The sequence below is a fragment of the Arvicola amphibius genome, chromosome 8, assembly GCF_903992535.2.
Source record: "Arvicola amphibius chromosome 8, mArvAmp1.2, whole genome shotgun sequence".
In the NCBI taxonomy this organism is placed as follows: Eukaryota; Metazoa; Chordata; class Mammalia; order Rodentia; family Cricetidae; genus Arvicola; species Arvicola amphibius.
The window spans coordinates 60041704-60068503 of NC_052054.1; the positions used below are offsets into that span (position 1 = coordinate 60041704).

Consider the following 26800-nt stretch of genomic DNA (forward strand, 5'->3'; position numbering starts at 1 on the left):
CTGGCTTTCTGGGTCTTTCTGCCAGTGTGAACTCTGGCTCTTCCAGGAGACTGAGCATTTGAATGGGGTTTGTGAGCAATATGGTATGGCTTGCTTGGTGGCAATATGCACCATCTTTATGCCTAGAGATGGAACAGTGTGTATGGATCTCAGAGGCTGGTCTTGGTTAGTCAAGCATACAGTGCCATATTTCACTGAGCAATGGCACAGTTTAAGTAGTTAAGAAGTGCTTAGCATTTTAAGAAGTGCTCCTATAGAATAAAGAATTGTGAAAGCACAATAGGACAGATTCAGACATAAAAGACCTCTAAATGGGTCACAGTGTTGGATACATGTAAATAGGCTTGGAAGAGACAAGAAAATAGACTATAGACAGTTATAAAAGTAATAGGATTTACAAAAATTAAACAAAGTCTTTAAAAAACAGAGAACAGTCAGATTAAAAGGAGTAAAGAAAAATAAGCCACATAAAAATGGAAAATTCACAGAGAGTCTAGATTATGTATATTATTGTGTTTTCTTTGATTTTTTTTTAACTGTAAAGGAGCTAAGTACAGAGAGACATTTCATTATATGGGCTGCTAAGCTAGACCAGCATATATATTACAAAGGAATCTTGACTTCATAATCTGGGTCTAAGGATATGTTGCTTTGAAAAAGAAGTTTTTTTGTTTCCATAGAGGATGAGAACTTGTGGATTGCTTCCAGACTAATATGGTTTGATGCACTAAGACCCCCTGAATGATTACTCTGAATACACTCCCACAAATACTTCATGCAAAAAAAAAAAACATCAGGAAGAAGTTTGGGGGAGAACTATGCCCATATTCCCAAATAGTGTCTAGAAATTTTTGTTTGCATTTAAAGGTAAACATACTATAGAGATTTGCATTGGTATGTATCTTGGCTTAGTGATACTAATTTTAGGTCAATTTTGTTATACTGTGTATATGTATTTCTGATCTTGATTAAGGTATTGTATTTGTACAGAACATTTAGAAATATAATGTATAATTAATAAATATAGCTTAGTAGATAATCATCTATAATAGTCAAGCTTGTAGTCATGTTAGTTATATTTTCTACATATACAGAGATATATTTCAAGTGGATAAGTATTCTTCAAATCTTTCAGAGACCTTCAGAATATGTCATTTAAAATATTTTAAAATCTTAGCACTTTTCATAACTATGAGACACATATGTTTCTGGCAGCACCAATTACTTCAAAAAGAAGATGGGCATTGAAGAGGTTTCTTATGAAGTTGAGCCATATGGGCAAGAAACTATTTTTGCATGGACTGATTGATGGTGTGCTACATAAACTGGACATGCAGGACCCACAGAGAAATGACTACTAAACTTGCTTAAAGGTTAGACAATTCTTCAGGGTTTCTGCTTCATGAAAGAGTCTGCTAAACATTCTGCAGGACAGAGAAGAAAGTGACTGACAAATAGAAGTGGAACTGTCTTTGAAATATCCTGCTTCATGAAAAAGTCTGCTGGACCCTGGGCCTGTAGCCTGAAGATGGATGCCCCAATTGTACAGAAGAACTTTGGGTGACTGTCCAGGCAGCAAGGTGTCTCTGTAATTTCTAGAGATTTGGAAGTTGCTTACAATGCACATCCTGTTTACTTAGGTAATATTATATCCTTCTTGAGTTTGATGGTGTAATAGTTATAGTTTTCCTTAGTTATGATAAAAGATAAAGTAGATATAAATGATGGAGGAGGGTCATTTGTCTATGTGTTGCTTTCATTGGTTAATTAATAAAGAAACTGCTTGGCCTGATAGGTCAGAATAAAGGTGGATGGAGTAGACAGAACAGAATGCTGGGAAGAAGGGAAGTGAGTCAGTCACCATGATTCTCTGACCTGAGATGGATGTAGGCTAAGATCCTTCCCGTTAAGTCACTACCTCGTGGTGCTATACACATTAATAGAAATGGGTTAATCAAGATGTGAGAGTTAGCCAGTAAGAGGCTGAAACTAATGGTCCAGGCAGTGTTTAAAAGAATACAGTTTCCATGTAATTATTTTGGGTAAAGCTAGCCAGGTGGCAGGATACAGCCCACAGCTCCTTCTACATATAAACATTGTAACTGTAATTTTTGCTTGATTCCTGCCTTGTTATATGTAGACAGATGTGCTGAAAATATGCTGGTAGGCAACAACTGCATGGTGATGTTCAGATTAATGGATATGGGTTAAATTAATATGTAAGAGATAGCCAAGAAGAAGCTAGAATGAATTGATCAAGCAGCGATTTAAATACTATAGTTTCTGTGTGATTATTTCAGGGCTAACTGGTCAGGAACAAACAAGTTACTTCCTCCAAAAGATAAAAACCAATCTATCTCAAGACCCAGCTATACCAACTCTTGATCATATATTCATTTTCCTGCGATCATGCTCAACCACATTCACTTTTGCTCTATTTATATTAGACTGAAATTTGAAATAACTTAGATCTCCCTAAACAGAAGAATAGAAAAAGAGAATGAGGTTCATTTACAAAATCTAGTATTATTCAGCTATTAAACAAATTACAAATGAAATCTGTAGTCTAACGGAATTAGAAACACTCATCTTGAGTGAGATACCTCAGACCTGGAAAGAAAAATAAGTTATCTACTACTTTATATGTGTTTATTAGCCATAAAATAAATGATAACCATGCTACAATTTGTAGACCCAGAGAGTTTAGGTACATAGAAGGCACTGAATGGACTCATAGATTCCCCTGGGATGGGAAAACAGAATAGATTTTGGTTTTAGAATATTAGTTGAAGATGTGTTATATTTGTTTATGTTGTAAAATATTTATTTAATGATGCAAAGATGTAATGAATTCTTTTATGCTGCATTTATTTAACTCTGTGAAGCTGTGTAAATTTGCATGTTTAAAATATCTGATTGGTCAATTATAAGCTGAAAGGCAAATAACAAGGCAGAAAAAAAGGCTAGATGAGGCTGTCAGGAAGAGAATAAATATTAGGAAAAATCTGGGAAGAGATGTTCAAGAAGTGAAAAGAAAACTCCAGGCCAGTCATGCAGCTACACATCAAGCCATGGAGTAATAAGTAAGGAACAACATACAGAAAAATGATGAAAGCTTAGTGGCATAAGGTAGATAGATAATTGAAGTTAAGAAAACCCGGAGAGAAACAAGCCAAACAAAGACTGGGGATTCATAAGAAATAATAAGCCTCCATGTACTTATTGGGAGATGGGTAGAGGGCCCCAAAAAAGTAAAGAGTCAGAGAAAAGAAACCCACTATGGATTTTACTAGGGAACTGTTGACAGGATCAGGGACAGAACAGAAGAATCATGTGGGAAGGGGGAATGGAGATGGGATTGAAGGAAGGAATTAATGGAGAGGCAGCTAAAATAGAGGAGCATTTGAGGGGTGGTATGGAAAACTAGTGCAGTGGCAACTTCCTAAAATATATAAATGTGATCCTAATGACATCTCCAAATAATGAGGAAGACATAGATGTAAGTATCTATGATGTATGCTTAATAGCCTATATGCAAGTGAATGAATGAGAGGAATTCATCACGAAGTGTAGGCAGAGGTTGCTCATTCATTTCCTGGCCATGCAGACCTGAAATAATCACACTGAAAAAATATTAATTAAAATACTGCTTGAAATATAGCTTATGTATATTTCTACCTAGTTGATATATCTTAAATTAACCCATTTCTATTAATCTGTATATCTCCACATGATTGTGGCCTACCAATAAGGTTCCATCCAGCATCCAGCATCTGTTTCCTGTGGCAGCTACATTGCTTCTCTCTGACTCTACCTTCTTTCTCATAGCATTCAGTTTAGTTTTCCTGCCTCTATTTATTCTGTCCTGTCACAGGCCCAAGCAGCTTCTTTATTCATTAACCAATAAAAGCAATATATACACAGCATGACTTCCCACTACACCTCCCATTTTCTGTCTCAAAAAAGGAAGGTTTTAACTTTAACATAGCAAGATTGCATACAACAAAACAGTTATCAAGCAAAAAATATAGCTATAAAATTTATATCTACTTTATCTTTTATCATAGCTAAGGAAAGCTATAATTATAACTATCGTTTTTCAACTCCATGAAAGACTCCAGAAGGATATAATATTACATAAGTTAACAGGATACAGGATGTGCATTGTAAGCAACTTCCAAAACTCTATAATTGACAGAGACATCTCACTGCTTGGACAGTCACTCATAGTTCTTCTATAGTATTGGGGCACCCATCTTCAGCCTACAGGCTTATAGTATGGGCTCTGTTTGCTGGTGGTGAGCAGGGGCACAATTGCTCTCTTAAGAGAGGTGCCACAAAAACTGCACAGCTTCTTTAAAAACGGTGACTTCGCCGGGCGGTGGTGGCGCACGCCTTTAATCCCAGCACTCGGGAGGCAGAGGCAGGCGGATCTCTGAGTTCAAGGCCAGCCTGGTCTACAAGAGCTAGTTCCAGGACAGGCTCTAGAAACTACAGGGAAACCCTGTCTCGAAAAACCAAAAATAAATAAATAAATAAATAAATAAATAAATAAATAAAAACGGTGACTTCATGGTTTGTCAGCACAAATGGCTCTGTCTTTTTCAGAAGGTTCAGTTGGGAGCATTTAAATGAAGTTTGTGAGCAGCATGCTACTAGTTTGTAAGTGGTGAAATAATCTCGATGCAACCCTGGAGCTGGGGCAGGGTGCATGACTCTCAGAGGCAGTGAACAAGATTCCACCATGTTGGACTGGATGGAGCCAACAGGGAGGACTACAGAGCTGGTCCTAGCATTTAAAAATAAAAAAGTGTTCCTGATCAGAAAATAATTATAGATACTCAATAAAGACAGATTCAGCTTTAAAAAGACCAAGTACAGACAGTGATAGGAAAAGGAGTGAAGAAAAATAAATAATGTAAAGATAGAAAATACAAAGAGTCTGGATTATGTATATTATTGTATTTTCTTTGACATTTTTGACTGGGAAAGATCTAAGCACAGAGAGATATTTCATTATTCAGGCTGCTAAGCTAAACCAACACATATGTTTTAATGGTATCTTGACTTCAAAATTTGGGCCTAAAGATATGTTGCTTTGAAAAAAGTGGTTCTGCTTTTGTTTCCATAGAGGAAGAGAACCTGTGGATTCCTTCTAGATTAATGTGGTTTTAAGGACAAAGACCCCCTGAAAGCTCTCCATATAACCCCCAAATATTTCACCCAACAAAAAGCAGGGAGCATCTTGGAGAGAACTCCACCCATATTCCCAATGATTGTTTTAAAATGTTGTTTACATTTAAAGGGGGTTATGCTATAGAGATGAATATTTTACATTGTTATGGATCTTGATTTATTGATACAAATTTAAGGTCAATTTTGTTATATGTATATTTCTGCTCTTGAAGTTATTATGTTTGTGTAGCTCATTTAAAATGTAATGTATGATTAAGAAATATAGATAGTCATCTATAATAGTTCAAGCTTGTAGTCATGTTAGGTTTTCTAGTGTACAATAATATATTTCAGATGGACAGATATTCTTTAAATTTTCAAAGACCTACAGAATGTGGCATTTTTGAGAAATTAAGACTTTTCTCAGCAATGAGACGTATTTGCTCCTGGCAGCACCAATATACTTTAACAAGAAGATGGGCAACCAAGAGGCTTCTTATAGAGTTGGTTAGCCATTTGGGCAAGAAACTACTGTTACCTGGACTGCTTGAAGTTATGCTATATAAACTAGACATGCAGAACTCACAGAGAAGTGACTGCTGAATTTGCCTAAAGGTGACACCATTCTTCAGGGTTCCTACTTCATAAAAGGGTCTGCCAGACATTCTTCTGTTTACTATGGGACTGTAGGCTGTTACAGAAGAACTTTGGCTTACTGTACAGGTAGCAAGAAGTCTCAGTCAATTATAGGGTTTTGTAAGTTGCTTACAATGTACTTCCTATTTACTTAGGTAATGTAATATCCTTCTGGAGTATTTGAAGGAGTTGATGAATAGGTAGTTATAGTTTTCCTTAGTTATAATAAAAGATAGATTAGACATAAAACTTTAGACTCACAATGATAGGATAGATATTTTCCTTAACTTTCTAAATGTAAATAGACTAAAAATCATAACTATAATTCTTGCTTAATAACTGTGTTGATGTATGTAATCTTGCTTTGTTAAAGTTAAAACCTTCCTTTTTATTTAGACAGAAAAGGAGATGATATGGGATTACTCTCTGTATACTGTGAATACCATTGGTTAATAAGGAAACTGTGTTGGGCTTCTTGCAGCACAGAATAGGGCAAGGTGGGAATTCCAAGCAGATAGAGGAGGAGAGAATAGGCAAAGTCAAGGAGAAGCCATGTAGCCACCACAGGAGACAGACAACAGATACTGAACACAATTTTGCTGGTAAGCCACAAACATGTGGCAATACACAGATTAATAGAAATTGGTTAGATTAGATATAAAAGCTAGTTACTTAGAAGCATGAGTTAATAGGCCAAGCAGTGTTGTAATAATATAGTTTCTGTGGGATTATTTTAGGTCTGGGTGACCGATAAATAAACAACTTCCACCAACAATGAAGAAAGTTAAATTTTGACCATTTAATATTTCACATAAATATAACTGAGCCTGGTAGTATAGATTGGTAATATCAGCTATGTGTAGACTACAAGACCAGAATCAAAAGGCTTCCCTGTATTCATTTATATCCATGTATTATTTTTTCAAGATTTATCTTATTATTATCTTTACCATATACTTTCTACTTTCCTAAGCTATCTTTGATTTCTCTTTTAATTATTTAACAATACTTTTAAGAATTTTCTACATGCATGATGTATCCATATCATTTCCATTTCTGTCACTGTCCTCTGACTTCCCCCACCCAAACCTCCCTCTCAAATTCATGACTTCTATTTTTTAATTGTTACTGTTACATGCACATGTACACACACACACACTCACACACACACGCACACACACAATTTACCTATTTGATAGATATCTTAGAGTGTTTAATTGTTCTGGGTAAATATTTTATCTGTAATTTAAATTCTCAGAAATCTTTAAATTCTTAATACAATTTTCAGTAATTATATTTCTTTAGTGCCTGTCTTATTTGTCTTTGTATATAAATTGGTGTTTATAATTATTTTAAATTGTGTTTTTACAATAAGTAGACTATTTTATGTGTTGACAGTGTTCTTAGAATAATGCCCCTTTGTTTAATCTCTCACATAATATTTTACTTCCAAAAACTATTTTCATTTCTTTTTATAAGCAATGAGATTGTTTTTGTTAAAATTGTATGTCAGCTCTGTTTTAAGCAGAATTACTGGGCATATCATTTAGTAATCAGATACCTGGCAAGAATACCAGAAACAGCCGGGTGATGGTGGCGTACGCCTTTAATCCCAGCACTCGGGAGGCAGAGGCAGGCGGATCTCTGTGAGTTCGAGACCAGCCTGGTCTACAAGAGCTAGTTCCAGGACAGGCTCTAAAGCCACAGAGAAACCCTGTCTCGAAAAACCAATATATATATATATATATATATGTATATATATATATATATATCAGAAACATCCTTAAATATAAAATGATTAATCTAAACTAGGTCTGGAAATATTAGTTGTAAAACTTATTTAAACACAAATAACATTTTCAATTAAACTACCTGCTTAAAATGACAAAATGAAATTCTATCAAAATTTTCATTATACCGATAAACTGAACCTTTCTAGCAGAAAATTGGATATTTACAGGTTTTAAATTATCACCATTGTTTCTATTAAGATAATATTGAGTTGGAGTGTAAGGGTCTGATAGAACACTTGCTTAGCACACAGCCTGTCTTTGAACCTAGTATTGAAAATCAGTACTCAAGTACATGCATGCAGGAGCACACATAAAAATACACATAATAATAAAACATTCATCTTTATTATACACATAGCTTGACATAGTATGAGACAAATGGTCAGTCTTGAAGAACATTATAGCAACAGTTCTCAAAGGAAAAGCTGGTGATGTAATGAGGAACTATTTCAGCTGTTCTGTTTGAGTCATTGCATAATGTGAAATCTCTATCATGGAATAATTTGTAAGAAAACATTTTCTCAGTAATGTATGCTGTCCAACCACATGATGCATATGTTTAGTTTGCCTTGTGTATATTAACTATTCCTCTTTAGGGAAAAGGAATATTTTATTGTACTTCTGAGAGAACTGAGAAGTAAAAAGCTGGATGATAAGTTTAAAAAGTGTGCTGACATATAATTAAAAGATAGTTATTCTTATGATTTGATTTAATACAAACTGGTGAAATGCCTACTACTCTACAACCCAATTATTTCTGAAAAATTTGAAACTCAAGGTTTCTCAAGTCAACACAGCACATGAAAATGGAATTAGGGACTTTTTTTTCAAAACAGTTTCTTATTAAGGGCTGGTGAGAATTTAAAGATTTTCTTTAGCTTCCTGTTACACTTCTCGATCCTTAAATATTAAAAATAATGATGTAGTTACCTGAAAATTTTTCATTGATCATTGATATCAACATTTGATAGTTCTGTATCTACTTGAGTATGAGTTATGATGAAAATAATATCTAACACCTGATTTCACAAAGAAATACAGAAATAATTTCATACAAAACCTGTGCTTACTACAACTGACTACTTAGCATGAAAGGAAACAGGCTACATTCACATATGTTAATTGACATGTAAACTCAATGCAAATAAAAACCCTGAATTTATCATTTGAGAAGTATAGTGCCAGTTTTAGAACAGAAATTCAAAAAATGAACAATTTGCTATTAAAAAAGAGTTAGTAATAAAAACTTTTATTTTTTACATTTAGGATTTTCGTTTTTGTCTACAACAAATGTAACCAAATGTTTAATTACAATTTAATGGTTTGGTGTTTTGTTTACAATTTTAAGTGAAATTTGAATTGATTAATTAAATGGTCACAAAAAGTGTCACTTTCCAAAGATATATGCACTTTAGATTAGTTTGGATTTGAAAAATCTCCTGCCTAATACTTTAAATACATAGTGAATTTAGTTAAAATTCATTAAGAAAGAAAACTTCTAATTAAATTTCTTATCTGATGAGACAAATAAGAAATTTAGTTGGTTGGAACAAAACTTTCTGCTCACAAATGAAGAAATACTGCTTGTATCTAAGCAAAAAATATCATCCAAAAATGATTTTAAAAAATATTTTACCTAACTGAAGATTTAAATTTTTAAATAAAACAATAACTCTAATAAGGGAAGATGGAAATAGTCACAGAGTTAAGGTTTCTGATTTATTCTAAATAAGAGTTGCATTATATGATAATCCTATAATACTGGTTATATATAATCAAATACATTGGACTTAATGCAACCCAGAATGAGAATATAGTTCTGGACAGATTTTTTTAAATATTTATTTATTTATTATGTATACAATATTCTGTCTGTGTGTATGCCTGCAGGCCAGAAGAGGGCACCAGACCTCTTTACAGATGGTTGCGAGCCACTATGTGGTTGCTGGGAATTGAACTCAGGACCTTAGGAAGGGCAGGCAATGCTCTTAACCGCTGAGCCATCTCTCCAGCCCCCAGTTCTGGGCAGATTTAAGAGCACTAAACAATGTTGCCATTGGCAAATATTTCCTATTGAGACGCAATAGAAATCAGATCCTGAGAAATTTAGATTTATTGCTACCATAAGGAACGGGATGCATGTATCAAATACAATAAAGCATGCAATATAAAAACTTCTGTGAAACATGTATCTAGAATTCTATTAAAGAAATAATTTTTATTTATCTGACTTGGAGATTTAGGTGTAGATAAATTTTGAAGACTATAAATGGTATAGGAGGTCCTTCTGTCTATGTGTTGCTTTCATTGGTTAATAAAGGAACTCTACTTTGGGCCTATAGCAGAGCTATAGGGGAACAGAGCTAGGCAGAAAAAAACTAAACAGAATGCTGTGAGGAAGAAGGGTAGAGTCAGGGGACACCATGGATCTGCTACTGGAGACAGACATGCTGGAATTTTGGTGGTAGGCCACAACCTCATGGTGATATACAGATTAATAGAAATGGGTTAAATTAAGATGAAAGAGGTAGCCAATAAGAAGCTAGAGCAAATTGGCCAAGAAGTGATTTAATTAATACAGTTTCTGTCTGATTATTTTGGTTCTGGACAGCTGGGATGAACAAGCGGGTCCTCCTCCAATGCTGTAAATCCTTTTCAAACATCTTTTATGTAGGCCATTAATAAGAAGATTTCTATTAAAAATGTCACTTTTCCATTAGAGAAGTAAAGCCTAATAATGTTTTTCATAAACAGATGAAAACGGCAGTGATCCTCTGGGGTTGTTTGAAAGAAAGTGGCCCTAAAAGGGAGTGACAATATTAGGAGGTGTGGCCTTATGAAAGAAAGTGTGTCATGTGGGGGCAGGCTTTTGTTCAAGTTTCCCTCAGTGCGACAGTCACTAAATTTCCTGCTGTCTGCTAATGAAGTTATAAGGACTTTCAGCTCAAGCACCATGTCAGCATGCATACTGGCATGCTCCCTGCCATGATGATAATGGACTGAACCTTTGAAACTCTAAGCCACAAACTCAATTAAATGTATTTCTTATAAGAGCTGATGTGGTAATGGTATCTTTTCACAGCAATAGAAAACCAAAATTAAGACAGAAGTTGTTACCAGGGACAGGTGCATTGCTGTGATAGACCTGACAATGCTTTTGCTTGGAATAATATGGACTTTGGTTCTTTGGGTTAGGAAAACAGTAGAATGCTTTAAGCACTGCTTAATGGACCAACAGGACCATGGAAGACAATGGTGCTGATAATGGTTTGAAATGTCAGGATCCAGCTCAAGAGGTTTCAGAAAAGGATTTGCTTATCTTGCCTAGATATTGTTCTTTTAATATTTTGGTGAAGAGAGTGGTGGCCTTTTATACTTGTCTGAAGACTCTGCCTGAGGCTAAAGTGAATAGTATTGGACTAATTCCCTTGGCAGAAGAAATCTCAAAACAGCCTAGTATAGAATCTGTTATGTGTCTATTAGTGTTAACTATAATGAGAACTTACAATGAAAAAGAGCAAGCTGTGCAATGAAAAATATTTGAGGAGAAAAGGGGTATCAAAAAGAGGAATAGAGCTAAATTCTTTGCTTAAGAAAATAAAGAGAATAAGAAATTAAATAAAGGTTGTGGTGACCTCAGCACAAGACCCCACCCAGCTAAATGTCCAACTTGCAAAAAAGAATTAAAAAGAAATTTAGAGCCAGATATGGTAGTACGTATTTTTAATCCAAGCACTGGGAAAACAGAGGGTGGGAGATCTCTGAGATTGATGCCATTGTGGTCTACCGGGCAACTTTCAGTCCAAGCCTAGACAGAGAAAGACAGAAAACTTGTAAAGATATAATTGAACAAGGGGGGTCATGTTCCAGTCATAGCAAGCAGCAGAACTTAGCAGCTTCAATGACATGGTTCTGACTTTAGAGTTAAGGATAAAAGAAAGGAATTATAGAATAAAGCATGTGTGAGGAGTGTCCCTGAATAGAGGCCTCGTATAGAGGTCACTGAAGTTGTCAAGTTGAAGCCTGGATTGCCTTGAAGAATCCATAATGTTGGAGTTGACAGAGTCCCATGATACGTGCTATAAAGAGCTACTAAGAGGGAATGGAACCAGCCCAAGAGAAAGAAGTATGTTGCAGTCAAATATGCTGAGTGGAATTGGATATCTGAAGAACATTTTGACATTAGACATGAAGATGCAGAGTTTGAAGTTTGCCCAGCTGGTGTTGGGGCTTATTTTTGTCCAGTATTTTCTTGCTATGTTCCCTTCCCTGCAATTTGAAATGGTTAATGTATATCCTGTGCTGTTATACGTTGGAAGTATGTCATCTGTTTTTTTATCTGATTTTTATCAGGGACTATAGTTAAGAGATTGCCTTGCTTCTCAGAGTTTGGACTTTGAATATTGAAACAACTTTGAGACTGTTATGGTCTACGGTGATATTTTGAAGTTTGACTGAATGTATCTTTTGCATTATAATATGTCTATAAGTCTTTGGTGACCATTAGTTCTGACTTGTTATTGGCTAACTCTTACATATTAATTTAACCCATTTCTATTAATCTGTGTATCATCAGATGGCTGCGGCTTACCAGCTAAAGTTCCAGTGTCTGTCTCCTTTGGGGCTACATAGCATCACTCTGACTCCACCCTTCTTTCTCCCAGCATTCACTTTAGTTTTCCCTGTATAGCTCTTTCTGCCCTGCTCTGCATAGGCTTAAAAGCATCCTTTATAACCAATGGTATTCACAGCATACAAGGGGAATCCTACATCACCTCCTCTTTTCTGTTTAAGTAAAAAAAGAAAGGTTTTAATTTTAACATAGTAAACTTACCAATAAAGAACGGGTTTCAAGCAATAATTACAGTTATAATATTTATATCTACTTTATCTTTTATCATTACTAAGGAAAACTATAACTATCAATTCTTTATTACCATCAAAGACTCCAGAAAGATATAATGTTACCTAAGTTAACAGGAAGTACATTAAAAGCAACTTCCAAAACTCTAGAATTGACAGAGACATCTCACTGTCTGGACAGTCAGCCAAAATTCTACTGTACCATTGGGGCATCCATCTTCAGCCTACAGGCCCATAGTATCCAGTAGACCTTTCCACAAAGCAGAAAATTTCAAAGACAGTTCTGCCTATATTGGCACTTTTGTCAGTCACTTTCTTCTCTATCCTGCAGAATGTCTGGAAGACTCTTTCATGAAGCAGGAAACCTGAAAGATCATTTCACCTTTAGGCCAGTTCAGCAGTCATTTTTCTGTGAGTCCTGCATGTGCAGTTCATTAAGCAGTCCAGGTAAGAGCAGTTTCTTGCCCAAATGGCTAACCAAATCCATAAGGAGCCTCTTCAATGCCCATCTTCCTCTTGAAGTAATTGGTACTCCCAGGAGCAGATGTGTCTAATTGTCATGAAAAGACCTAAGTTCTTAAACACTTAAATGCAATGTTCTATAGTCTTTGAAAGGTTTGAGGAATATCTATCTAACTGAAATATATCTGTATATATCTAAAAAACCTAACTAACATGACAATGGGATTCACTTGTAGATGACTCCTTATTAACCTATATTTCTTAATTATACATTAAATTTTCAAATAGGCTACCCAAACACAATACTTTAATCAAGAGCAGAAATACACGGTATAACAAAATTGACCTAAAATTTGTATCAATAAGACAACATATCAATAAAACAGGATCCATACCAATGCAAATCTCTATAGCATATCCCCCTTTAAATGTAAAGAAACATTTACAAACTTTATTTAGGAATATGGGTGTAGTACTTCTCCAAACTTCTTCCTGCTTTTTATTGGGTAAGGTATGCTTTTGGGGTGTTCACAGAGACCTTTCAGAGGTTCTTGGTCCATCAGATTTTATTATCCTGGAATTAATCTATAGGTTTTCATCCTTTGTATAAACAAAAGAAGAACTTCTTTATAAAACAACATATCCTTAGACCCATATTTTGAAATTTAGCAGCCTTCACAGTCAAAAAAAATTAAAGAAAACATAATCCAAACTCTCTTTGCATATTCCATCTTCACATGGCTTATTTTTCTTTTTCTTTAAAGACTTTGTTTTATTTTTATAAACCATTTATTTCCTTTAATGTCTCTCTATTACTTCTCTCTCCAAAGCCTACATGCATTTGTCTGACACTGTGGCCCATTTTGAAGTCTTTTATGTCTGAATCTGTCCTATTGTATATCTGTAATTCTTTACTGTCCAGGAGTGCTTCTTAAAACGCTAAGCACTTCTTTAAAATTTAGGCTGTGGCATTACTAGGGTATGTACAGTACTTCCTGCTTGCTTAGCACAGTCCAACATGGTGGAAGTCCATTGAGTGCCTCTGCAAGCCATGCACATTGCACCAGTGTAAGGCACACAGCAGGACAATGTTGCCATTAAGCAAATTTGTCGCTCACAAACCCCATTTAAATGCTCGTTCTCCTAAAAGAGCCAGAGTTCATGCTGACAGCTGGGCCCAGAAAGCCAGCATTTCAAAATGGCTCAGTTTTTCTTTTCCTGCTTCCACTGAATCAGTAAAATCTCTTTTAAAGGAATCATGCCTCTGCTTGGTTCTAGCAAACAGAGGTCACCTAAGAAATTGCCACTGTCAAACCATGCTTAACTCTATTCTTTTGTGTCTAGAATTCCTTTTCAAGCTTTCATAGGTTTTAAGTGGATTTTAGTTGGCCACGTGGGCACCAGTTTGTAGGAGAGAGCTGCTTGTTGGTTCCTGGCTGCTGAGCCCTGAAATAATCACACTGAAACTGTATTAATTAAATCACTGTTTGGTCCATTGGGGCTAGCTACTTATTGGCTAACTTTTACATATTAATTAAACCCATTTATATTAATCTATGCATCACCATGTGGCTGTGGCTTACTGGCTAAAGTTCTAACATCTGTCTCTGTCCAGGCTTCATGGAATCTCTCTGACTAAACCTTTTTTTACCCAGCATTAAAATTACTTTTCCCTGACTACCTCTTTCTGTCCTTCTCTGCTCTAGGCTCAAAACAGTATACTTTATTAACCAATGGTATTCACAGCATACAGAAGGGAATCCCACATCATTTTGTGCAAAGCAAAATGATAAGCCAAAGAAGGGTTTAAATATAGCTAGGACCAACTTGTTTAGGCAAAACCTATCTGGCTGTTGTTGTATGATGAGTGGAATCTAATGAGAATAGAATTAAGATGATTCTGAGGATTGCACCATAGTTATACTGTAAAACATGCATTGGGTTATTTTATCAATGAATGTGGAATATTTTAAGCAAATTTTGAATTCACAATAAAAAATATAACCTTTGTTTAGATGAAAATAATTTAAATGTTGAGAAGGACTTCTTTTCATTTTCTTAATCTTATACACAAAAGACCCTTCAGAAAGAAATTCACCTTTTTTATTGGCTAACATAGATAAAATTTGGAATGGTTCTTAGTATCCCTGCTCTGCTTGAAAGAAACCACTGACTTTAGATACTTTCAAAGATGAATACTGGATATCTTTATTGATCCTCTACCAATAAATGCACCTGCCAATATAGATTGGAAGAGTATTTTGATCTTAATTATTATTGAAATAGACTTTAGATACTTTCAAAGATGAATACTGTAGATCTTTATTGATCCACTGCCAATCAATGCACCTGCCAATATAGATTGGAAGAGTATTTTGATCTTAATTATTGTTCAAATAGAGGGTGATCATAACACAATTCCAGGCTCAGAACCCTGAGGATATCACACTCCTCTCTCATCTCTGTCTTTTATAGGAATCTAATTGCTATTTCTAGATTATCTTCTACATAGTTGTAATTATAAGAAGTATGTTTTTTCTATTAATAATCTAAGCAGGCTCATATTTCAGTAGTTATTAAACTATATCAGTGACTCTGTCCATTGTTCTTATAAATAACTGAAAATAAGAATTTAAGGAATCAATGGTTAATGTTAGCTCACAGTTTGAGGTACAGTCCATCCTGTTGGGAACACTTATTAATAGAAGCCTAAGACACCTGGTTAAATTGAATTCATTCAGAAAGTGAGGAGATTGGTAATATTTTCAGTCTGCTTTTACTTTTATTTAGTCTAAGACTAGGACCATAGCCTGAGGTACAGTGATGCCTAATTTTATGGGTCTTTTAACCTCATCAAATCCCTCCTGGAGACACCATAAGAGGCATTATCAGAGGGATTTTCCAAAGGTAATTCTAGACCTTGCCAAACTGACAACATTAAACATCAAAACATTACACTGAGAATCTCATTTACATAAAAGACTTTCTGGGTTTGAGATATGGCTAATTTGGGAGAATGGCTGACTAACATGCATAAAGCATCAGGTTTGATCCAAAAAATTAAATAAATTTAACATGATAATGCATGCTTTTAAGTTCTCAGGAGAAAAAGGCAGGAAGGTCAGAAGTTTAGCATTATTCTCTGCTGTGTAATGGGGGTTGAGGCCAGTCTACCATATATAAGATCCATCTCAAAAGAAAACAAGAAAACAAAATTAATTAAACTTTACTTTAAAAGTCTCCTTACCCCTAAGCAGTTCCAATATGATTCTAGAGTCTAATGATTCTTCTGAAACTCAATGCAATATTTTAACTATGTGCTTCTATAAAATAATAAAGGAGCTGCATGGTTGTAACATACAATTACACAAAATAAGCTTTTCACTCTAAAAAATATAAAAGGAGACATAGTAAGGAAAAACTGGTCTCAATATTTTCCCATTATTAGAAGGCTAATTCTCTGAACCTCATCTAATGTGATTCTTCAGTTTTTTTCAGAAATATTAATCATCTATTGTGTGTGTGCCTTTTTGAGGACTTTGACTCAAATAACATTGAGTAGAATTATCATTTTATTAATGTACAAGCAAATATGAATGTTTCAGGAGTGCTCACAAGTCACTTTGAACTATTATGGCAATATGCATATTTTACAGTTTCGCTTTTCTTGCATTGTAGGATTATCACATATACATGAAAATTATTGTATATAGGTCTTTTGGTAAGTCCATTAGAATACATGGGAACGTTCCTCACTTTTCTTAATTTTGAGTCAAATAGAAGACTGGATCATTGATAATATTAAGAATGTCATCATCATCAGAGATCATCCTGGTGATGTAGATAGTTCTATAATGTAATCACATCCCAGAAAGTTGTTAGATAAAAGTCTATTATCAGCTCCATACTTAGATCCAAGAAATGCTCACACCCTAGAAGCAAGATAGTTCAGAAAACACTGTGTCATCCAGTTTCTTATTTTTTAGTTTTATTCCAGTTTCTTATACTGCATTCTTCACTTTACATTGTTTTTATCAAGTGGTACAATCTAAACATCTCAGTGGGATGGAATTATTGTTCTATTGCCCAGGTCATCAACTGGTCAGAATGTATGCACATTTTTTTACATGACATATAAGAAATGTGTACTTTTCTTATTTATAATCTTTTTTAAAAATCTTACCTGACAACCACAGCTCCCTTCCCCTCCCATCCTCCCATTGCATGTGGCTGACAGTTCTGTGGATTGGGCAGTCTCTGGGATCACTGGGAGTAGGATCATAATTTACCACTAGTACATGAAATTGACTTTTTGGAGCCTATTCCCTATGGAGGTACACCTTGCTCACCCTAAAAATGTATGTTTTTCTTCTCTCCATGGTTAACTTGAACTATCTTTCAAATATGTTGGTATATGTCAGAGTGGGGAAATCATTATCTTCATTAAACTCCATATGCTGGATAAAATCTTCTTTACTGTCTTTAAGGCAAAGCTATTTCATTTAAAAAGAACTTTTCTGTACTCTTATCATAATATCTGATTATCTCAACTCTTCAATGAACTATAAGAAATGTAAATTGATATATCAGAAACACTAAAACACTAACATATTTTTACAGTTAGCCTTTGAACCCTAGACACAGAATTAAATAATTTGAGACAATGTTACCTTTTCCACCATGTATCCACATAATTCACCTTTTGTATACTAATTTAGATGCTTCACTCTAAAATGATCCTGTATGAAAAGGTTTGTTTTTTATTAAAAATTATTTTAAGAACATATTACAAGTATGAAACAATTAGAAGTGATTCCTAGCAGCAAAATGGCAGCCACAGTCATCTGTAACTCCAGCTTCTGAACCTTATAGATACCAAGCTTGATTGTGGTACACATACAATGATGCAGGGGAAAATACTCACACACATGAAAATAAAATAAATATAATTTTAAAAATCCGTGCTCAGTCTAGATATAGTAGGGAGGCCTTAGACCTTCCACAGCAATGTGCCTTACCCTGCCTGAGGATTGAATGGGGTGAAGTGGGAGCATATGTGGAGGGAATGGGAGAAGGGGAAGGAGTGAAGGGGAAGGGAACTTGGATTGGTATTGTGATGCAAAAATTTAGTTTTTAAAATATCAATCAATAAATAAAACAAAATACAAAAAACAAAAAAGATTACAAAAATGGTTTAGTTTGAAATATTAGTTGTCAAGAATTGTACTTAATATGTTAGAGAAGTATATAGAAATTATTGAATAAAAATAAAAAACGTGAAATGTAACTTTAACAAAGATGTTTTCCTTTTTTCAGTATCATATTTCATTTGATGATTAAATATTCAAAATGAAGGATTCAAGTACCTTCTCCAATCCTTCCTCCTTGAGACTGATCACATCCAAATCAAAATCTGTCCTTAAGCCGTTGGTTTTATTGAAAGTTATTCTGCCTGTGAGGCCTTCCCAGTGAGCCTGAAAAAAAATGCCCACAATTAGCAACCAAGAGATACAAGGTAAGACAGCGTCCTGCTATCACTGGTAACCTAAGCTGCTTTATATTAACAAGGAAGACACAGAAGACAAGAGTATCCTCGTGGTCACTGGCAACTTTAGTTGCTTTGTAATGGCATTCTGTGGTCACTAGTGGACCAAGATGCTTTACATATCATGAAATGAAAGATTTTCTCCTCAGCAACTTCCTAACTTCTATACGAAATATAAATGTTCATCTTATATTATCAATGTTTATGGTTATAAGCTTTTTCCTTAGATTTATTTAATGATTTTGTTTTATATGTTGAAGTACACTTAACAAAGAATAATTAGCAAGGTATATTATATGAGATGAGATACTGAATATATTACTTAGTATAATTCAGACAATATGATGGGACTAATGCCCTAAATTCATATCACCAAGAAATGTATGACTCTGGCCAAAACTGAATCCAGAAAAGTTTGTTGTATTTCTTCAGTTAACAAACTTCCCTTATAATAATCAATGCTATCTTTCTCTGAAACACAGGGGAAAATATATCACAATTATTATATATGACTATAATGTCTATAAATGATGTACCCAGTGGAAAATAGGGTAGGAATATAATCCTTCCAATGTAAGCAAAAAAATGGATATTATTTTAAATACAAAATATTTCCTATACTGTCTGTTATTTAGCAAAAATTATATGTTTTCTACTATATAACATCTGGAAAAAACTTGGAAAAATAATTACCTGAAAATTTCAAATGATGCAGTGTAAGCATGCAATATTATCACTTTAAATAATATACACTAAGAGCTAAAAGACATGGATGTTGGAAGATTATGATTAATAATTTAGTAGTGAATGTAAATGGATATTATCAGTGCATCATTTTTAGTTGTCATGCTTGTTTCTCAGACACTAGTGCTAGTGTACACGTATTTCAGTTAATAAATTCTAAATGAAATAGAAAACACAGAAATTATCTTGTGAGATTAAAATGTGCCTTCAATAGAAAAAGACTTATTTCCCCGAACTTCTTCAAAAGAAAAAAATAATCAAGTGCCCAACAGAATTTCTAATAATGTAACAACAGACAAAAGGATAAAAAGAAGCCAGAATATATGTAGAGAATAGCAAAGTGGAACTAGGTAAAGAACAGCAAAAACATAACAGGCAAAAACAGGCAAGTAATAAAAATTCGGTAACATACTCAATTTTAAGCTTCCTAGCAACCAAAGCAGAAAAGAAAAGATGATAAAATTGTAATATGCAGCATTTATATCTGGAGGCATTCCAGCTGCTTGGGATAAACAGTGCTTCCTGGTACTGAAACCTGAGAGAAATTTCTCTTGTTGGTCCTCTTACAGGAATAGTATGATTTAGTGGACAAGGATCTCAATTACACCCTACAATAAATACAGTGGGGGATGTCATATAGCTGTTTCTTTCAGGGCCAGTCAACATGTATCTCAGTCATAATGCTCAAATGCTGAGTTCAGAAAAATCGATTCTTTAACCACTGAGACCTATGATCTATGAGTAGAGCTCTGGGAGTGGAGAGTATTTTAAACCAGAAGTGAATGCAGAATCTGAAGCAACTAATAAACACTACGTTCATCAGGGAAAATCAGGACTCCTAGTTGAATTCAAGAAAAAGTAGACAATGGGAATGCATCGAAATTGTTTACCAATATAATGCTGTTCCTATTCCTGATCTTATTTGTATTTTCATTCCATGATGAATAATCCATTATAAAATGAACTGATCATTATATTTAAGACAATGATAAAAAATCTTAAGTATACAAATGACTAAGATTGCTTTTATAACTAAGAGGAAGTCCGTTTAAACTTTCACCGAAGAGGAGTATGCTAATCAACAAAGGACTTCCCTTCATAGAAAGAAGAGAAAAATACAAAAGAAAAAAAAAGGTTTGTATGTACATGTATGTAAATGAAGAATTTTCCACTTGTTTTTTCCTGTTTCAGGCTTGATCAAAATCCAAAGGGAAACAATACATAGTCATAAACACCACTCAATTACCCAGTGTGATGTAAATTTTGCACTTTGTGAATCCATATATTATTATTGTTTTGTGTTTCAAAGTGATAGGGATTGAACTTGGGTATTATATGCTCAGCAAGCATATTGAACTATTGAACTATAATCCTAGCATCAATGTATTCATTTTTAACATGACTAGTTAATATAAATAAAATAATTGTACACTTTGTTTCACATAGTTGCAGAGATGAAAATAGCTATGCCTCATATATTATTTTACCTTTTATGTATGCTAAATGACATTCATATTAAAAATATACGTCATATTTTACTGCCTAAATTACAATTCTTTAGAAAATAAATAAAGAAATAAATACCTAAATAAAAATTCAGAGAGATAGATTTTCAAAAATAAGCTTAAAATCATCAATTAAGTTATCAATGGGTCATAGGTTTCATATGATTAGGTCATCATAGACATGCTGATGGCTACTGCATAGATTTGTTTGTAAAATAAAACTTTTTATTTAATTGTTCATAAGGGATTTTGGCTTGTCTCATTTTCCCTTGTTTTGTCCTCTTTGGATGTTGACTTGTGGAGGTCTTTTCTGAAGAGGAAACAGAGAGGGAGTGGGTCTGGGAAGATGGGATGTGGAGGGCACAGGTAAGAGGAATGGATGGAAGGGAAGCTGTGGTTGGTATGTGTTGTGTAAGAGAATAATGCATTTTCAGTTAAAATTAAAAAGAAAAAGAGATTTTAATTGTTGAGAGGAAAAAGAATGTTTCAGATTTTTGATTTTTGTTTGTTCTGTTTTAATAAATAAAGCGCTAAAAGAACTAACTGCATTGAGCTCATTTGCCGTTCTTTCTTTACTTACCTCTTTAATTAGGCTCATGAAGCGGGTCCCAAATCGCCAGGGTTTGTGCCGATTACACTGCAAGGAACTGACTGTCATCTGTGGAAACTGTTGGACGGCCACGGACACAACGTGTACTGCATCATACATCAGAGCCGCATCTGTCTGAAAGCCCAGAAACAGGACATCCAAGTTCACAAAAATATACAACAGGACAGGCAGCATCATGTGAAGAATGGGGTAAGGAAAACACAAATTTTTAGGGTTTCTGTATTTTACTGAAAAGTAATTTACTCTGCATTCTGTGGTTCTTTCAGTGAAGACAATGTGATGGCAATACAACAACTCATTAAGAACAGTTGATCCATCTGGCCTTTTTTTTTTAGAAGGCAATAGCCAAGTTATACAGTGCCCTGATACTCCTTTTGTACTGGAAATATAAGAAGACACTGTTTATTTCTTTTCTGAATCTCCTGCTGTCTATCTTACTCTGTCTCACCACACATACAATTGGAAGAAATTGTGACATTTAGGATGATTATGTAGCTCACATATCCATAGAAGTAAGTAAAAAGTTCCCCTATCCAGGAGGAAGAAAAGAGATTTTAAAGAGGGTTACTCAAAAAGCTTAAAGATATAAGCACAGATTTTGTCTCCAGCTCTATTTACAAATATCCATTCTCAATTATGATGCATCATTCTACAGACTGCTCAGGGTAAGTGTTAATCCCTTTTCAAAAATCTAAGCCTAATCTCCTCTGCTGTTTTCTTCACTCAAAATTTCCATATCAATAAGAGTTCATTTGGCTTCTCAAGTAAAATGAATATGAATTCTACTGTTCTGCACCTGCTCAAGTAGCCAGCCACCTTTTGACTTAATGATAAAAAAAAAAATAATGGTTATAACATATAACAAACAAGAGGTTCAGTGACTGTCAAGAGATGTGTTAAGAAGACCCTCTCCCCAAGATTTTGGGACCCATGCCAGATTTCATACCTACAAGAGAGGGTCACATTAGCAGAGATGGTAGCAGTGAAATTTAAGCCATCTGTTTGGCATGCTTTACAATAAAATCAAATATTTCCCTTTCTCAATCACACAATTAGTGGGCTGCGAAATGAATTCCAAATTGAATAGGAACCCTGTAGATCATACTGTGTGCTACAATACAAGGCAAAATGAGGAGACTATTTTTCCATTCAAATGTATACTAAGAGCTTTACCACAAGAAGTTGAAGAAGGCTAAATAGTACACTGCAATGAAAGTATATAGTAGTAGTCATGTTGTCCTTTATAGTCACAAACTTCCTTTTTTAAATAACAGATGGCTAATTTCATATATTCTACTAACAGCATTGTGGTACCAAGAGGAGAGAATTTGATACAGAAATCCAGTATAAAACATACAATTACACTACTTGGTTTGGATCTAAGTTAACAACTGAAGAATGTATGTGGTATATCACACTGCTAGTCCTAAATGTACTTACCAAATTTGAAAACTGTATTTTTTTCTAAAATGCAATGAAATTTTATGACATATACCTGTCTGAGAAAGATAGGCAGAGATGAAATCTTGCAGGTACTATGAAGAGGCTAGTTTCACATATTACCACAGACAAATACCTTAAAGCATTCATTCTCTTTCTAAATTCAAATTCCATTTTGTTATGTGATAGTCAGTCTTGTCAACATGACTGCATTAGAGTCATCTAGGAGGCAGGCCTCTGGAAGGAGGCTATTTCTTAAGATGCTTAACTGAGGAACAAGGAACTAACATGAATAGCTGTTTCATACCAAAGGCTATCCTATCATCCTTGGATAAATTTATAAGAAGACAAAAAAGACAAGAGAGAGAACTATATATACTGCTCTTGTATCCTTACTGCAGACACAACCAGCTGTCTCATTCCCTTGCTACCAGTCCAGTCATGAGACTCAACCCTGTGACTGTGAAGCAAAACATATTGTTCCTTCTTTAAGTAGCTTTTATCAAGAAATTTTTGGAACAATAAAAAAGAAACTATTATTTCAAAGTCTGGCTTATCACTAATAAGAAAAAAGTACTGGACCTGGAGGGAGTTGGAAGGACCTTGGACTCAACATAGTGTAGAGAACCCTGATGGCTCTTTGGCCTGGAGAGGGAGGGAGTGGGGGTATGGGTGGAGGGGAGGGGAGGGAAGGGGAGGAGGAGGAGAGGAGATGGCAATTTTTAATAAAAAAATAAATGGAAAAAAAGAAAAAGAAAAAAAGTATTAACTGATGGAGGAGTGTCTATGTGTTACTTTCATTATTAATAAAGAAAACTGCCTTGGCCCTTTAAGAGACAGAAAGTTAGGTAGGCAGAGTAGACAGAACAGAATTGTGGGAAAAGGGGTAGCAACCTGGAAGCCGCAGCTGTGTATGGCCTCCACGTGACAGAGTCGCCCTGAGGGGTTGCAGTTTTGTTTTTTTTTTTTTTTTTTTTTTTTTTTTTTGTCAACCGCCAACACGCTGGTTTGCGCCACCCAAGCGCTCTGCGCTAGCAAGGGAGATTTAAAAGCGTCTCAGAAAAGAGTAGGCCAGGCGGGCAGAGACTGTGCGGGCCTGTGGAGTTTAAATCCACATAGGGAGGCAAACGATAGGGTGCATGGGGACTTGGAGTCAATCTGAGGCGTGTAAAGAGAAAATATAAAGAATTTCAGCAAGAAGAGCCACTGTGTGTAATTTACATTAAACGCTGTCTCCATGCACAAGGCACAGGCCGCTACTGAGGGAGGGAGGGCTCGCACCAAGCCGAGCTGGTGGCAGGCAGCCGAGTGGGGAAAGGAGGGGTCCTAAAACCAAACGTTGGGCACCAGATGATGGCGTAAATCACAAACAATCCCACACCAGTTTGGAATTATGATTAATAGAATGGTTATTTATTTAAAGGGAAAAAACTTACAGATCACCATCCCAGACAACAGCCCTCTGCGCAATTAGGAAGGGAGCCTAGTCCTCCAGCGGAGGGAAGTGGCCGCATTTTTAAAAAGAGAGACCATGCCCCAATGGGCTGGTATCTCAGCGGCTATTGGCTAAAGGAGCAGAAGGTGCTCTCGCAACATATTAACATTAATTTTAAAGGTATCTTAAAAGTTGGAATTGTAGCCGGGCGGTGGTGGCGCACGCCTTTAATCCCAGCACTCGGGAGGCAGAGGCAGGCGGATCTCTGTGAGTTCGAGACCAGCCTGGTCTACAAGAGCTAGTTCCAGGACAGGCTCCAAAGCCACAGAGAAACCCTGTCTCGAAAAACCAAAAAAAGAAAAAAGAAAAAAAAAAAAAGTTGGAATTGTATTAAGTATCTTTTGGGGCTCTAATATAATAAAACCAGAAATGAATAACAACAAAGTCTTAGGAAACCAAACAAATATGGAAGAAATAACTCAATCCTTAGCAAACGGTGAATCACAATAGATATAAAGAGCATAAAAATACCTTAACACAGCCAGGCGGTGGTGGCACATGCCTTTAATCCCAGCACTCGGGAGGCAGAGGCAGGCGGATCTCTGAGTTCGAGGCCAGCCTGGTCTACAAGAGCTAGTTCCAGGACAGGCTCTAGAAACTACAGGGAAACCCTGTCTCGAAAAACCAAAAAAAAAAAAAAAAAATACCTTAACACAAATACAAACAGAGACATAAAATAAAAAAAAAAAACTATTGAGTAGTAAAAGGAGCATTTATGGCAATCAGTATCTATATGACAGGTAGCCCCACTGGGAACTGATGCACTGGAAACTTGCCAGTAAACCACAGCCATGTGGAGATACACAGATTGATAGAAATGGGTTCAATTAAGATGGAAAAGTTAGCCAATAGGAAGCTAGATTTAATGGGCCAAGCAGTGATTTAATTAATACGGTGTGTGTGTGTGTTTTTTCGGGAGTCTGGGTGGCTGGGAAATGAACAAGCAGCCTCCTACTACACATATACACAGAAAGAGAAAAGAAGCATTCCCAGACTAATACTCTGAATCACAATTACCCTGATACTAAAACATGACATGGACATTACACAAAGAGATGAAAGCCTAGGTTATTGATGAACATAAACAAAAAAATCCTCAAGAAAATACTAGTAAACAGAGTTTTTAGTATAAGAAGTACTCTAAAAGAATTATTGAGAATGAGTCTGAAGTTCAGAGAATTACCTTATCTTAAGAAGAGGTGAACTGTAATGGAGAAGGTTATTCAAAATTGATATTTAGCCTCAGCATATACAAGTATACATCCACATGAGCATGTATAACATACACATGCATACACACAAACACACACACACATACACACACACCTTTATTCAACTTAATCAAGATGAATTTGCCTTAGTTCTAAGGATTTTCAAGGATTGTTAAATGTACATTAGTTTATAAACATGATTCTTTGACAAAGCACATTAACAAGAAATAACAAAATCATCTTAAGAGATGCAGAAATCACATCTGATAAAATCCAACATCCTTCCTGATTAGAAATAAAGTACTAAATGGTTTAGCTTAGAAGTAATAGAGTCCAGTATGATAAAGTCTATTTATAATAAGACAACAATTCACAACATATTGAATGCTGGAAAACTGACATTATGTGTTAAGATACAAAAGAAAGGGATGCCCTCTTTTGTTAGTTTTATCCAAGATGACACCAGAAGTCCTACCCAGAGCAATTAGGCAAGAAAATAAAATAAATGGCATCTAACCCGGAAAGAAAATAATATCAAATTGTCACTATTTACAGTTATCATAATCTTATATATAGAAACACCAAACATACCATCAAAACACTTTTGGAATTAATATACTAATTCAGCAAAGCAGCATGATATAAAATCAACATCAAAATAAGTTACAGTGCTTTATAGCAATATTGAGTTGTCTGAGTTAGAAATTATCAAAGAAGTCCTACTTAAAATAATCATAAAAATAAAATAAAATATATACAACTATATTAATGCAAACAGGGGATTTTTTACAATATAGCTATAAAACATGTTAGAATAAATTGAAAAAGACATGAGTAAATGGTAACACTCCTGTGTTCAGGTAATAGAAGGGTTAATATTGTGAAAATTTGTATAAAATCTAAAGTGGCTAACAGAGTCAAGATCACCCCTATTACAATAGCAATGACTTTCTTCACAGAATTGGAAAACTGAAGACTAAAGACTCTATGGAACTGAAAAAGGATCTGAATTATCAAATAATCTTGGGCCAAAAGAATACAACTAGAGGTTTTAAACTACCTGAAAAAAATGTTATAAACATAGCATGACACTTACATGAAAATAGCCACACCAACAATTGGAACAAAATAGAGAATGAAAACAGGATATCAACAGAGGTTTCTGTCCTGCCCTGTCACAGAGCCATTCAGTCCCAAAGATACACACAGAGACTTACATTAATTACAGTACTGTTTGGCTTATTAGCTCTAGCTTCTAATTGGCTAGCTCTTATATCTTAAATTAACCCATTTAATTAATTAACTAATGAATTAGTTTAGT

At 35.0% G+C, this 26800-nt stretch overlaps 1 protein-coding gene across 7 annotated transcripts in view; it reads right to left on the bottom strand.

Annotated features, from left to right (window-relative positions):
* Grik2 (glutamate ionotropic receptor kainate type subunit 2) overlaps positions 1-26800 on the bottom strand; it is a 618878-nt gene that overhangs the window by 243145 nt on the left and 348933 nt on the right. For all 7 annotated transcript variants that reach the window (XM_038339004.1, XM_038338998.1, XM_038338997.1 and 4 more), the window contains 2 exons: positions 21304-21447; positions 18296-18403 (listed from right to left, as the gene is read on the bottom strand). In XM_038339004.1, the coding sequence (XP_038194932.1) occupies positions 18296-18403; positions 21304-21447 (252 nt within the window). The remainder of the gene's footprint in view (positions 1-18295; positions 18404-21303; positions 21448-26800) is intronic.